This window comes from Aphelocoma coerulescens, chromosome 28, assembly GCF_041296385.1.
Source record: "Aphelocoma coerulescens isolate FSJ_1873_10779 chromosome 28, UR_Acoe_1.0, whole genome shotgun sequence".
Classification (NCBI taxonomy): domain Eukaryota; kingdom Metazoa; phylum Chordata; class Aves; order Passeriformes; family Corvidae; genus Aphelocoma; species Aphelocoma coerulescens.
The window spans coordinates 1,676,363-1,691,312 of record NC_091041.1 but is presented as its reverse complement, the minus strand read 5'-3'; the positions used below and the strand labels follow the sequence as shown (position 1 = coordinate 1,691,312).

Here is a 14,950-nt window from a genome sequence, read left to right as displayed (position 1 = left end):
TTTTCAAAATTAAATGAAACAACTCATAGATATTTTACACTGGTGTTAAGACTTAAATGACATTATCTATGTTAATAGTGCAAAGGAGTTTTGTACTTTTGTCACATGTTCATGGTTAGTTTTGTTGAGCACTTGTTTGGAACATACTTGGGATGCTTTTACTTGAGCCCTGGTGAAGGGTGATGTACTTCAAAATAGAATTAGGCTTTTACTTAATTGCTCATATTTTGTCTTTTTTTCCCTGCAGGAATTGGATTATTATTGTGCAGTTTGGAATTTGACATGTTTTCAGAAGAATCTGAGCTGTGTTCAGGAATAGGCCAATCAAGGTTCCTCCACTAAAGATTTTGTAACTTGTGGCCTTGTTAGAAAGATGGAATTAAAAGAAGGGGCTTAGTTTCCTTTTTATTTTTCAGGAAAAAAAGTCGTCGTCTTTATCTTACCTTTTTCTTCCCGATTAAACCAACCCCAAAGCCCAGCTATGCTGTTACTCAGAAATGTGTAGTGAGACTTCTTCAGGGAGCTCTCGGGGAAACAACCTCAAGTTGGCATAATGGAGGTTTAGGTTGGATGAAGACTTTCTGCAAGTTGTGCCAGGGTTGTCCAGCCCTGGCACCGGCTGCCCAGGGCAGTGGCGGAGTCACCGTCCCTGGAAGCGTTCAGACAACGTGTGGGGGTGGCACTTGGGGTCACGGGCTGGTGGTGAACGTGGTGGTGGTGCCTGGTTGATGGTTGGACTTCATTACCTTAGAGGGCTTTTCCAACCTAACAGCTGTGATTCCATGAGAAGGGACCATCAGTGCAGGTCAGGCTCCCTGGTTCCTCGGGTGAGGCTGGGGCAGGACAGACACCCCTGGGGGAGGTTCTGTAAGGGGCTTTTTCAGAAAATGCTTCTGAAACCGCATCCTTTTGGTTGAAGGAACACATAAAACCCTGCTGGCTCTGCACAGACTGTTCCAGTCTTAGTCCCTTCTTCACCAACACAAACTTTTAGTTTTGGTAAGCTGAAGTCTGTTCTGCTGCATTTCAGCAGGTGCCTCCTGTCCTTTAGTCACGGAAATAATCCCTCTCAGAGCTGGGCTAATTGTTGTATCTTTGAGATGTTGCCTCTGATTTTTCTCGTAATGGCTTACTGTGAAAAATAAGATGTAAAATAAGAAATTATATAGAGTGTTTCATGTATGATGTCATAGAATGTGTGGTAATGCTGCCTCAGCTCAGGATCTCTTTCAACTCAGGAGTTTTTGATTTGCAGTTATTTTTCTGTGATGGGAATTTCTCAGTTGAGCACTGTTCACCATACGGAATTATATTCATTGTGCTAAATTGGTAAAGAGCAGAAGTGAGAATTTTCTGTCCTACCAGTATATCAGTGGATTGTTGAATGTTCAGCATCTGGTGTACTGAGGAATGCTTCATCAGGATTTAGACCTTTCCTGGGTTTCCCTTTGCGTGGAGCTGGAACACCTTCTCCATTCTTGCTCCCACCAGAGTTCATCCCATGTGGTTTGCTTTGCTTGTGTTTATTTTGACCACTGTTGTATTTTCCATGTTTTTCTTCTATGAAAAATCGTGAGGGGAAAAAATGTGTTAAATTCCAAAAAGCTTAATAACAGACATGACCATGTGAAGTTCGAGCCCCTCAGAAATGGCTCTTTTTAAAAAAGCAAACCAAAAAACTTAGCGTAGACCCATTAACCCCCAGGCAGGGACTCTGGTTTTGCAGAATTCCTGACAGACTCCCTGGCTTTTGACTGTTCCCCCTCCTTGCTCTGCTGTTTTAGTATCCTGCTTCCAAATTTCACCCTCTTCGTTTCCAGAACAGTTGAAGGGGGGGGAGAGAATAAAGGTGTTAAACTGATACATCAGAGAAAGATGTCTGAATCGTTTTCTCTGTATTTCCTATCCTTAAAAAAAAAAAAAAAAAAAAGACGAATATGACTGTAAGAAATGTGCAAGGTCATGCTAACAGTGCTCTGGATTCTGTCCCAGCAGTGGCAGTGAGCAGCTATTTAAGGAAAGCCTGGCTGCCATCCCCCCTCCCGTCACTCCCCTCATGCTTCCCCAGCTCGGCAGTAGCTCAATGTCAGAGGGGCCCTGCCTGTTCCCCAAATATCTCCTCATCTTTAGAGTCCTGATTTTTGAAACTGCCTTTCTTTTCCCTAAACTGTCCTCTCCTTCCATCCTGTACTGACAGCAGGAAGGGGAAGTGGAACGTTTGGGACTGGTTTTATGTGTGTGTGTTACCTGTGCAGCTTAATGAAGGTGAATAAATCATGGTGTTTTGCTCTTTGCACTGTGACACACTTTCTTTTTTGTCTTTTTTTTTAAAGTGTTTATGTATAGAAACAGTGATGAGCAAAATGGGACTCCGAATCTAGTTTGTCAGAACATAACTTGTACTAACATCTCATTGGCAAATAATATTTCATTGCAACAAAATTAATTTAACCCAAATTTGGCACACTTAAAATGCAGACTTTCTTTATTTGAATTGTAAGTGTGGTTTATAATGTTTTAAATGTTGAACTTTCCAGAATGGATTGACTTCTCCCTGCAGGGCTGGAGCTCCATGCTTATAAAAGAGCATGTGCTCAAACTAAAGCTTACAAAGAACTGAGTTTAATACAAGTAAGTTTGAAGCTTCCTGTGTTCTCAGAGTAGGGATCAGAGGAGCTGTTAAACCTACTTTAACAAACCTGTTAAACCTACTGTTGGAATGTGTTGGAACAGATTCTGCCCCAAGAGAAGGCTCTTAGAGGAGAGCAGAGCAGGAGTGGTTTGGCTTGGGAGCAGAGTTGGGGCAGTGTCAGCTGTGCTGAGCTGCTTGCTGCCGTGGGCTCCAGCTCCGCTGTCACAGGAGGAGCAGGCACTGGCACTGGCAGGACTCCAGGGCTGTCTTGCACCCCATGAACAGCTGTGGTAAGTAGCTCGTGTGCTTCTCAGTCCTGGCACGGAGGGCTTTGGTCTTGGTCTAACCAGACTTGCAGAATTTGTGATGAAACACTTTTGTGACCATGTATCCTGCTTTACCTTTCTGTCCCAGGTGGTTGCTTCTGCTTTGCATCTTTCAAGAGGCAGGGTGCATATATGTTTGTGTGCACACACACCTGTAATACCTGCGTGTAGTGAAACACATGTAGACTGTATTTATGCATTGTTTACATACACAGACCTGTCAGTTGTGCGTGCTCCTGCTGTGTCGCTGCTGTGCAGATGCTATATATAGCACATGGGGAATGGCACATCTGCACTGTCCCACATCCTGCACAGTGCAGAGGTAATTCATGCAGGAATGTATGTCCTTAAACAAGATGATATGAAGCTTTCTAAGGCATTGGTCACAACTGTACAGTGATCTGACGAGTGTGCTGTGGAGGGTTTAAGAAAATTAATGTCCGTCTTGGAAAGTATTTCACATGCACATTTTTCTAACTCTAGAAAACAGCCTTATCTGTATATTGTGTCTTAATATTTTTCAGCAGTGGTCCTGTACTGAACCATACCATGTCACTGCTGCTCAGGGGACACCTCCCGTTCCCTTCTCCCTGTGAGATGCAGTGCTGTCACTCCATGGGAGTCAGTGACTTCGGAAATCAGTGATTTTGTTTTGAGCCACCTTTACTCTGTATTTTCCCCGTTCTGTTTTTACTGTATTTCATGGGCCTTAATGTTTTAATCCTTTCTTACTGCAGGACTGGAGGAAGGAAGACAATTCAGCTGCAAGAAGGACTGTGGTTCTAGAGAGATGGCAGTGACTGACTGCGCATGCCACAGCACACGGCATGATAGCCCAGGGTGCGTGGCCGGGCCCCTCTACCCCCACCACTGGATTCCTGGAGGGACATCGGGGCTGCTCATGCTTTTTTAGATAAAGCACAGCAAAGCCTTGTCCCAATGTGTTCAGAGCTGCTTTTCTGAACAACACAAAGCTCAGGTTTGAGGTTTGACTCACTGTGATGTCTGTGCCTTGTTCAGTCACTCAGGTAGCTCATGAGGACTTGCACGAGGTGTTTAATTCCAGGGCCGTGGTGCCTCCAACACTAATAGTTCCTGGAGAACATCCTGGCTGCCCTGATTTGCATCTTATCTTACTTAAACACAGTGATGCTCAAAGGCAGAGCAAGAGCTGTAAAGTGGAAACTGGTTGAGAAGCTTTGTGCTTCCCTCCTGATCTTGGTGCTCTGTGCTCAGCTGGGCACGTGTGAGCCTCGTGTCCTGTTGGATTGCTGGGGGCCTTGAAGAATGAATGTTTGCAATGGAATATTTGCCCTGATTTTGGTCTTTCTGCGTTCATATGATGAATCCTGTCATTACAGAAGAACATCTCTAGTGTCCACTCTGTGGAATCCAATGTCCAGCTTCTTTGTTGTTATCCACTCTGGGTTTGGGTGAGGGAATAATGAGAGCTGGTTGTATCCAAGAAGGAATAAAATAAGAAAGGGACAGACTTGTTGAATTGGTGAGATTAAGGCAGCTTGACATAATTTGTGAAACATGTGACAGGAAGGATCCCTGTGGGAGCGTTGGGGTCAGCATGGGGTAGGGAATTGGTTGATAGGAGCTGTGTCAGCCCTTTGTTCAGTGAGGACGGTGAGCAGCACCTAGTCCTAACAAAAGGTTTGCTTAATTTGCTGCACAAACAAGAGGAAAAGAGGTGTGATGTCCTAACATGGACAGGGATGAAGTGGTTTTGCTCAGAAATACTTTGGTGTTTTGTAGTTTATGTGCTGCAGCTGGGAGGCAGTAGGGCCTGTGGGGCAGTGCTGCTGACTGAGGTGTCAGCCGAGCACTGTCCATCTGCTGTTCCTTTTTGGAGACAGAGGAGGAATTCCTTGCAATGGCTGCATTTTCATCTTGTATGGAAGCTTAATAGGTTATTAAAATAATGCTACATGGTAAAATAATGTTATGGTACAGCTTCATAAATGTTTTTGTGTTAGAAGATTTTTAGATACTGAGGTCCTAAAAAAACACCCTTAATGATAATAGTAATCACCATCAAATGTCTTTGTAGATGTAAATGAGGCTCCAGAGGTGAGCTCTGGTTATGTTTTAGGTGCTGGTGTTGCTCCAGTCTCCAGCATCCTACACCAACCCTCCACCATCATCTTATTTGTGCTGATAAAGCTGTTGTTAGGACTTACTTTAATTAAAAGAAAGATAAGTCTTACCAGTAGTTCCTTTAAATCTCGATCAGTTCTTGGATCTGGTTCCCCTGTAGTCCCACAGGGATGCACATTCCAGGCACGCTAAAGGGGCAGTTAAAGGGTGGGATCAGGCAGCTGAGCTGGGGCTGCATAATATGGCACTTTCGTCAAAAAGTGCCCTGGCTTATTCCTGGGGTCAGTTGGAGGCTCAAGGAAACTGGAGGAATGAATTGTTCTGGGAAGCCAGCTAGACTAGAGGGTGTGCTAAGGATCTGAGGGACAGTTGGAGTCACTTCTTAGTCAAAACTGCTGGTACAATCGTCAGTCCATGTTCCTGGCAAAAGCCAAAAAACCTGCACCGGCAAAAATCCAACCCAAGGTATTAAAATCAGAGTAAATGGAGTAGTGGAGGACTGGTGAGCAACCAAAGGTACTTGTCAAAGGTCAGGAAGGAGAGGAGCTATCTGTAAGCTGTGAAGTGGGGAAGGAAGCAGCTCCGTGTTCAGCTGAAGGGAGAACATGACATGTTGGTGACAGAGGGGCAATGGAAGTGCAAGGACCTGCAGGGGAATGGCTGTGCTAAAACCAGGAGAGAAGTGATCTTGAATGCAAGTGCATCATTAGCACGAGAGTTCTGGTAGGAGGTACCTTAACTTGTCCCTCCTGGCAGTGTCTTGTGGCTCATCAGAGAGAAATGTGTGTTAGGGGTGTATGGCATGGGCTGGTACAACCCTGTTAAACTGATCTCTCTGCTGCACCATGTGTTTCCATAGACAGGACACTTACCCCTGCAGAGTGATGAAGCAGGGAATGAAGGCTGTGGCAGCTTCTTCCAAGGGGCTCTGAACTGAGGAGGCTCCATCCCACCATGGCCTAAAAAGCTACTCTAAAGCCATATGCTTCAAATTCTGAATAACAGAATTTAAAGGTACAGAGCTAAATGAAAATGTTCAAATACATTTTGTCACAGAATAATAAATTTGGTGGCTTTCTTTAAGAATAATAAGTAAATAGATTTTTAAAATTGTAATCCCATTTACCTGGACTTTTGTAAAGCATTTGATAGGGTGTTGGATACCACTAAATAAACTTTGGTAGTTACAAATACAGGAAATTTAGGGTGGGAGTTGCTTTAAAGAAGGCAGGCAGCATGGAAGGGTAAGCAGGAGGTTTTCAGCTGGTGGGATATGATTGATTTCCCAGATCTTTGGGACATATGTTCGGCATCTGCCTATGTTGAAGTATTACATATGTGCTATGGCATCCTCTGCTGGAAATAGTGGGGAGATGCTGTAGCTGTTCCCTGGCTTCCCCGTTCCTGCTCTCCTGTATGAGGGGAGGTTTTGGAGAGGCAGAAGGAGTGTAAATGCTCTTGCCCACGGCATGGGCCGAGCGTGACGCAGAGGAGTGCACAGACACAGACGTGTTCAGGAGCCAGGTGTGTGGAGCTACGACACAGCTGTGAGAGGGAGCTTTGGGTGCACATTGCTCAGGGCCTGTGGGAGTAGGAGAGTCCATGTGAGTCCTGTAGGCTCAGTCATGTGCTTTGTAGCATCTTGTGACACAGGACTGAAGCTCTCCAGAAGAGCTTCTTGCTGGGGGGGTCCATTTTATTTCTGTGTGTGCCACCAGTCTGTATCCTTTGGCTGGGGGGTGCACAATGCTGGGAGTGGGGAAATCCTTCCAGGACAGGATTTGGCAATCTGCTGTCAATATTGTCACATGTTTGTTTATGAAAATGCAGTGGAAGGCTGTTAATGAGAAGTTCAAAATCTCGATGCATCTGTTGTTCAGGGGTTGGTCACACAGGTGACATAGGAGGCTCAGAATGGGCAGATAGTGATTTCTTTCTCCCAAAGAAGCTGGAGTAGAGAAGCTTTTTGGGTGTCCCATTCCCAGGTGCAGTGTGTGGCTCTGCTGTTGAGCTCTTTCTGCTTACAAGGAAATAGATGGAGAGGCCCAAGCCCTGTGACACGGGTTTGTGCTGATCTGAACCATCCTGCCTTGCTTATTCTGACAGGGAGTCAGCTGAGCAATTTGGTGGTTTTCCTCATGGGGGTGGGAGATGAGGGAAGCGAGAGTGTCATGTAGGGTAAGGATGTAGTGATGAGAATAAACTGTGCACATCAGAAATCTGCTGTTGACAGCTTTGACCAGCTCAACACATTTCTCAGGTAAAGTCAGTGCTGGCACTGCAGTGATGATGGGCATGGCTGTTTGCTGTCCAGAGCCAGCCAAGGAGTTGTAGGGGTTGTCACTGAATCAGTCTCCTCCTCAGAGCTATCTTTGTAATCCTGGGTTAAAGCAGTGTGTTCCTGATGGTTGCAGGTGAAATCCAGCTGGAGGGTGGTTTGGTGAGGAAGGCAGAGCTTACCTGCTGTGTGTGGCTGCTGGGAGCATCAGGGCTGTACAGCTGGGGCAGCCCAGTGAGCTGTGCCCACAGGAGGGATTTCTCTCTGCCCGGGACTCACTGCCACAGCTGTGTCGGTACAGGCACCCAGCCCTGGGCTCTTCCTTACAAAACAGGGTGTTGTTACAGGGCCATTTGCTTTGGGGACCAGGATGTGGTGGTCCTTGTCCCCAGCCCAGTTCAGAGTAGGTGGAATCGTGTGGCTGTTGGCGCTGGCAGCAGCAGCAGCAGCTGTTCCTGGTGGGTGCTTTTTTTTTCATCTGTGTTTGGTTGCTTTGAGGGTGCGATGGACAACGGAAGAGGAGTCCTGGTTGTTGATTATCTGCCCATTTGCAGGGTTCTTATGTCTCTGGTTGTTTTATATCTGCCAGTTTTGGGGGATTAATGCCCCAGTAGAGCTGCTGGGGGATGTGTGGTGTTCACCCTGAGCAGTGGGACTCACCAGGTTGGTTGTGTTCTCTGCTGCTTGGCTGTGTCACTGCTGAGACTTACCTTGGCTCCTGCTCACTGAGCTCCTGCCTTTGCTGGATCATGAGGGGAGAGGCAGGTTTTATGATTGTGGGTTCAGAAGGTGAAATAATTCAGGTCCATAGGTGAATCTGGAGCCTGAGCAGTTCTCTGTGTGTTTGGTTTGCACCTGGTTGGAAAAGTGAGGGGGTGAATTAGAGCAGAATTCTGCTTTGGTAACTAGTTGTGAGCAAGTGGGTAATTGCTGATTGGGAAGGATATGTGTGAATGTTTTATTTCCTACTTAAGGCTTCCTGTCTAGGAAATGCAGATTGGTGCTCAGGTCAGAGGGAAGTGTGGTCGTGAAGAGCAACTCATAACGTTGAATAACAACTGGGTGGATGCAGCATCCTGAGGGGATGAATCCTTTGATACACAAGCAGTAAAAACCAACAGTTAAAGGTCAGGATTGGCATTCTGTTGGCATTAGGAGGAGAATTGTGAGGAATTTAGCCTGGCTTGAGCTGTGACACCACCAGAAGATGTCTGCCAGGCTGTAAGTGCAAAGAGCATGTGCTTTGTCTGTCTCTAGTGATTGCAGCCTGTCAAAGTAAGTAACTGCTTGGGGTAGAGACAGCAAGACAGAGAAATGGAGTGAGATGTCTAGAGACAACACAGTGTTCTGAAGTTGAGGTCATGATGCTGCTCTTCTCAATGTTTTAGCACCAGAATCTGGTTTAAAATCCTGCTTTGCAGATGGTTGAAGACTCCAGGAATATTGAAGGGGAAAGAAAGAGGAGAGTGGCCAAATACCCATTTGTTGTGTTTCAAGGAAGGACAGTGAGTAGAAGATCTCTGAGGTGAAATGGCCAGGTAAGTGGAGCAGCAAGTTTTGGGTTAGGTGTAATGTTTCAGCTTTACTGTTCTTTCCTGTCTGTGTTGAGCTGTGGTTCACAGAAGTCCATGGCTCAGAGTGAAAGCTAAAATCTGGCTTTTCAGAGTTTGAAGGCTCAGGATTCTAAAAATAGCTCTCTTGCTCAGACATGTAATTTAGGGTAAGATTCATCCTACTGCCTCAAGCTATTAAAATCTTAGCACCCGGTCCAAACCCGTCAGTAAGAGCCTTCTGAAGTCGTCTGCTAAAGCCTGAGATGTACTGCTCAGAAAGGTGCCTGGCTCTCACTGTTGGCTACAGACACTTCATCTGTGTAGTTTAAATGAGACACAAAGCTTCTACAAAACAAAGGTAAGTGCATATTGCACACTTGGGTGCCAGGACCTCGGCACCTGCACAAGTCTGGCTACTCCTGACATGGATTTTGGAGCATCTTACACAGGGATGCTGTGGCTTCCTCCCCACACTGAATCCTGGGAAGTTTGCATCTGGAGAATGTCCAGCACAGTGAGGTGGAACACGCTGCAGAATTGCCCAGGCTGGTGGAGGCCCAAGGTAATGAGTCCATGGGGCACCTCTGCACCCTGTGCTGTGCATGGCTGGGGGCTGATGGGATCTGTGGGGCAGTGAGGGGGGTCTAAACACCACTCTGAGGGCCCAGCAAAGGTGCAGATGCGACTTTAGGGAGCCTGCAAGAGACCCGGAGAGGGACTTTGAACAAGGGCCTGGAGGGACAGGACACAGGGAATGGCTTCCCAGTGCCAGAGAGCAGGGGCAGATGGAGTATTGGGAAGGAATTCCTGGCTGTGAGGGTGGGCAGGCCCTGGCACAGAGTGCCCAGAGCAGCTGTGGCTGCCCCTGGATCCCTGGCAGTGTCCAAGGCCAGGCTGGATGGGGCTTGGAGCAGCCTGGGACAGTGGGAGGTGTCCCTGCCTATGGCAGGGGGTGGGATGAGATTCTCTGCATTCAAACACTGAATGACAATGTATGAGCTGGATCTGAACTGTTAACTGTTGAACAGTGTGCAGATGGTGCCATGAACACAGGCTCTGATGTGTCTGGCTGTGCTCTCGTAGCGCTGCGTTCTGAGCACGATCTGCCCTGACCCTGGGCTGTGGTGTGTGTAACCCCTGGATGATGGACTGAGCTGCACCTGCCTGCAGAAGGACTGAAGTAATTCATTCAGATTTTCTAGAAAATTTTATTATCACATCAGACAAAATGAGGAATTCCTCAAGGAAAGAAATATGTACAATGAATTGGAAAGGGAGAGGGAGAAAACATCCCTAGGGAGGCATTCACTCCTTAGAGGAGCATTTAGTGGAGGTTACATGCTGTGATTGTCAAATAAAAAAGTTATTTGAGTCATATGTGTCATTCAGAGCTGCTTTAGAAATCTGGTTTTACAGAAAAACCTGGGGTTTTAACAGATTTAAATAATTACCTTCAAAACTTCATGTGGAATGGGATTTTCAAAATGATTCTAGAAAACTTGCACAGACTAATTTTGAAGCAGGTAGTATTTTAAATGAAGAGGGAGCTTTGGGCTGGTTTTCACAGCTGTTGTTTGGATTGTATTTTGCCACATGCTACAGCATTGAATTATTTTGTTGTTTTTTTCAATTTTAGTAAAACACAAACTGAGGCACATTGTGATCCAAAGGAAGGATGGCAGCAGTGCTCTGCAGACTGTTCCCTTCCAACTCCATTTATACATACTAAAAAGGTGTGAAAATAATATAAAAGTGAGAGTCCCTGATCAAAACTCATCATTTTTATAAATTCAGATATGTAAAAATAATTTGTGCTCTGGAAGACAGCTGATGCACAGAAAAGAACCAATCTGTAGGATCGAGGCAATTTGTCCATGGGCTGTAGGAACAAGCCAATGTCTTTTGAGTAAAGTATACACTCAAGTCATTCAATTCAATGAAAATTCTTTTAAGCTTAGTGTTCATGGTCAGTCACATCCTCAAATTCCCGAATACCATTGTGGAAATGTATTCCCCAGTCAAGCCTCACGTGGCCATTGGGTGGGTTTTCTTCCCATGTCTGGGAGGTGCCCCAAAGCCAAGGGCTGCTTCAGCTTTTCCCTTCATTTAATAACCTCAGACTTCATAAATACCTTTCACATGGATTTTAGTTCACCAAAGTAGCTTTCCTTGAATTTTTTTCAGTAAAATAACACTTGTGTAACAGCCAAATTCCTTCACCCAGTTGCACTCCAACTTTATTCTAATATTATAGACAGCAACCATAACCCAGGGATCACCTATATTACCATAGCAGCTGAAATTTTTGTTGTTTGTAAGGAAAACAAGGATTTCCAAGGAAGGAATACAGGTTTGAGCTTGTGTGCTTTCTCTACAGCAGACTTCTGTGTTGTAGGGTGTGTGCCTTGCGCTGCCTGTACTTCTCCAGTTGCATGGAAATAAGAATTAGATTTTCAGTGCTAGCATAGAGAGAGGCACCTCTTTTTCTTAAAAAAGGTGCCTGGGAAAATAATTTCAAAAACTTTGAAGGTAAAGTGTGTCAGTCAGTGGAATTTAATATCAGAATTTAATACCACAGAATATCCTGAGCTCGAAGGGACCCACAAGGATCATTGAGTCCAGCCCCTGTCCCTGCACAGACACCCCAACAACCCCACCCTGGGCATCCCTGGCAGCGCTGTCCAAATGCTCCTGCAGCTCTGGCAGCCTCGGGGTTGTGCTGATTTCTTGGGGAGCCTGTTCAATTCCCCTTGTTTTTACCTTTTTTGAGGCTGAATAAACAGGTTTCAGTTTGCCAAGCAAGACACCTCAATTTTCCTGATGTGGGACATGTGGAACTTCACCTTCCTCCCATCCTGGTCTCCTGAATACAGTTGGGACAGAATAAAACTCCTCCGGGTGATGCCCAGTGACTTTCTTGTCTTCTACTGCTACTTTCTTGTCTTCTAGAAATCTCTTGTTCCTCACCCCTGATGAGTTTGTGCTGCTCTCTACAAAAGCCCTGCTGACATTCTGGGGTTCTGTGGGTGCCACTGGCTCTCAGGGCTGGCACAGGGAGGCTGCTGTTCCCCCCTGAGCAGCAGATAAACACTGGTGTCAGTGTTGCCCCAGCAGCAGATTACTGAAAACACAGGTGGGGTTGGGATGGTGCCATCCCAAGGGCAAAGGCTGGGACAGTGGGCCCCTCAGTGGGCCCCTCACCAGCTGGGCCACCTTGTAAATCTGCTTTGTTTACTTTTCCACAATTTCCACCCAGTTAAAGGTGTTCAGGTGCCTCTCCTGTGCAGTGCTGAAGATGGATTGTCCTTGCTGCCTTTAGCTTTTCCCCATCAATAACGATGCCTTCCCTCTATACCAGACCACAGAGAGACTTTCAGAAGCACTTGAATTATTTTTTCCCCTTGTTTTATCCTGTTAGAGGGGCACAGTGATGACAGCCCAGTTGTGAGGCTGCTGGGCTCAAAAGGTCTCCTTTGCTGTATTTGTCACAAGGCACAAGGCTGTGTGGGCATGACACTTTATTTTAACCTTACTAGCACCAACATACTTCCTGCTGATTTCCAAAATCAAAACTTCTCTACTAGTGTGTATCCCACCAGATACTTAGAGATGTTACCAACGCTTTCAAGGCCAGGTTGAACAGGGCTTGGAGCAACCTGGTCTAGTGGAAGGTGTTCCTGCCCATGGCAGGGAATGGAAGATGAGCTTTAAGCTCCTTTCCAATCCAAACCATTCTGGGATTGATAAAGCACCGGCCTTGCAGCTCCTGGGGCAAGTTGTACAGAGTGGGGTTAGCTTCACCAGCTCTAGATTTATTACTGAGATACAATATTCAGTTTTTTCAGTAATAATTTGTTCTTTGTTGCAGTGAGCTCGAGAATGTGCTCTAAGTTGTTTTAGTATGACTTGCAGCTTCCAGGGCAGGGCATAAAGTGGTCTGGTCTGCAGCAGCCAGAGCCCAGTGATGGGAGAGACTGCCCAGAGGCTCATCCTGCAGCCCCAGCACTTACTCAAGGACCTCTGCCATGGACATTCTGTCCTGCCTTTTCTTGCAGGGTTAATTGTGTGCTGTAATATCCAGAGCTCATTAATGAGAGGAGAGTGGCTGTGAAAGTGGGGCTTGTCTCTGCTGCCTGTGCTGGTCGGCCTGGACTCACCCGGGGCATCCAGTGAGGGATGCGGGCGCTCCCGTGCACCAGCAACTGCACCAGCAAGGTCTCATAAATCTTGCCTGTTTTAATTACTGCCTTGGAGCAGGTGCATTGGAAGTGTCTGTCCAGCTGTGTTTGGGGGATGTGGGGAACTGTTTTAGACAGACAGGATACTCAGATCCTTGTCCCAGAGCTGGGGCTGCCTGGGGCCTCCCCAGTGTTCACCAGCATCTCCCAGGGCATTTTGGGTGGCTGAGCTCACTGATACAGAGGAACAACCAAAGACCCTTCAGAGCCAGTGATGCTGAACCAGCGTGTATCAAGGTGATCATAAATCATATGGGAAGGAGGGAGGGATGTCTGGGCAAGCTGCAGAGATTGATTTGAAATGTGATTTTTTTGGGCTTGCAAATGATGTGACTGCTGCTATTGAAGAGTAGTTGGGCTGTAATGTTTAAGAAGGTATTAATTAACCTCACCAAGGAGAGAGGGTGAGAAAGGCCAAAGTTAGCAGCAGTGTCTCAAGCTTACATTGCCCAGGATTCTAACTCTGTGAAGGTTTTTGTAAGTTAATAGAAGATGAGTGGTTCTTGTGCAAAAGCTGGTTTATGATATTTAATAGTTTCTGCTTTTCATTTGGCAAAACTGGAATGAATATTTCTTCTAACTTAAAAAAAAATTTATAGCCTCTGACTTCAGCATGAAAGAATTCTGCACAGAAAATGTTTTCTTTATGTGCAATTGGAGAACAGTTCAGTGATGTGAGTATGGGTCTGAGCTGTGTTACGAGTCCTAATGCTGTGGCAGGAAAGATCAAGAGGGGGAAAAGGGATGAGGTGACATTTTGAGAGACAAATTAATTCAGTGAGATGAATCCTTGGTATAAAAGGCTTTTGTGTTGAAGGCTGCCCTGGGAAGCCTGGATTTTAAGGCTGTAATTGGAATTTGAGCTTGGGGACAGATCCTTAGCTGGGAAAACCAATGCAGTTGCAGTTGGGCCTGGTTAATTAGTTGTCTGTAATAAAACAGCTGTAGAAACAGGTGTACAGCTGGTCCTTCCTTCCCTCCAGCCAGTGGATCCCACTGTCCCTGAGAGAGTGCAACAGCTCAGCCATCCTGTCTGTTACCTGACAGATGGGAAATCCAGTTATGTCCAACTTAGATTTTGAGCTCTGGACAAAAATTCACTTAAATCTTAGTTTTTAGATGAGAACTCAATAGTAAAATAAAAATTAAGGATTAAAAAAAAAATAATCTCTATAATAAGGAAAACAAAAGCTTCTGGAGCACAGCCTGGCTTCCAGGGAAGAACTGCTGGCCAGAGGGCTCGGAGTTATGCCCCATCCCTACTGCATTCTCACCAAATCCAGTCTGCTAACACCTGCTCACCTCCTTAACTTTCAAAAATAGCTGAGCTTGGAAAAATGGGAGTTATAAATCCTTCAAACCCAGCCATTTAAGACAGGGCAGTGAGCTCCCAGCTGTGTCCTTAGGCGCAGGAAGGAGCTGGTTGCCTGCCCGTCAGTGGCAGAGCCATGCTCTTTGAGTGCCTGCTGGGAGTCCCACAGTCTTCAAAGGATAAGAGAGGCTTTTTCCACTTTTGTGCCAAGTAAGGCCTTTATCTTGCAGAGCATCCATATGTGACACTCACAGTGTCAGTGTTTAGCACCAAGATGTCATTCCCAGGAGCAGGAATGCTGTTATCTACACCTGGCAGATGTTATAGTGAACTCCTGTCTGGTCCAACAAGGTTTCATCAATCATTTCAATCACATTGTCTTTGGGATGCAGGTGGGAGGTCTCTGCAGAAGGAAACTTGTCCGTGTTGCTCACTGGGTCTTGCTGCAAAAAGAAAGAGCACAGTTTTAATTTCTGGAGTGAGCAGGTGCCTTATGCCTGTCCTG

General features: G+C 46.0%; 1 protein-coding gene across 2 annotated transcripts in view; it reads right to left on the bottom strand.

The window, feature by feature from the left end:
- Nucleotides 1-287: 287 nt before the first annotated feature.
- Nucleotides 288-14,950, bottom strand: part of LOC138099543 (excitatory amino acid transporter 5-like) — a 29,495-nt gene continuing 14,832 nt past the window's right edge. The window contains exon 11 of one of the 2 annotated variants that reach the window (XM_068996824.1): nt 288-14,918. In XM_068996824.1, coding sequence (XP_068852925.1) covers nt 14,751-14,918 — 168 coding nt within the window. In that variant the 3' untranslated portion in view covers nt 288-14,750. The remainder of the gene's footprint in view (nt 14,919-14,950) is intronic. The other variant, XM_068996823.1, reaches the window with a different exon arrangement.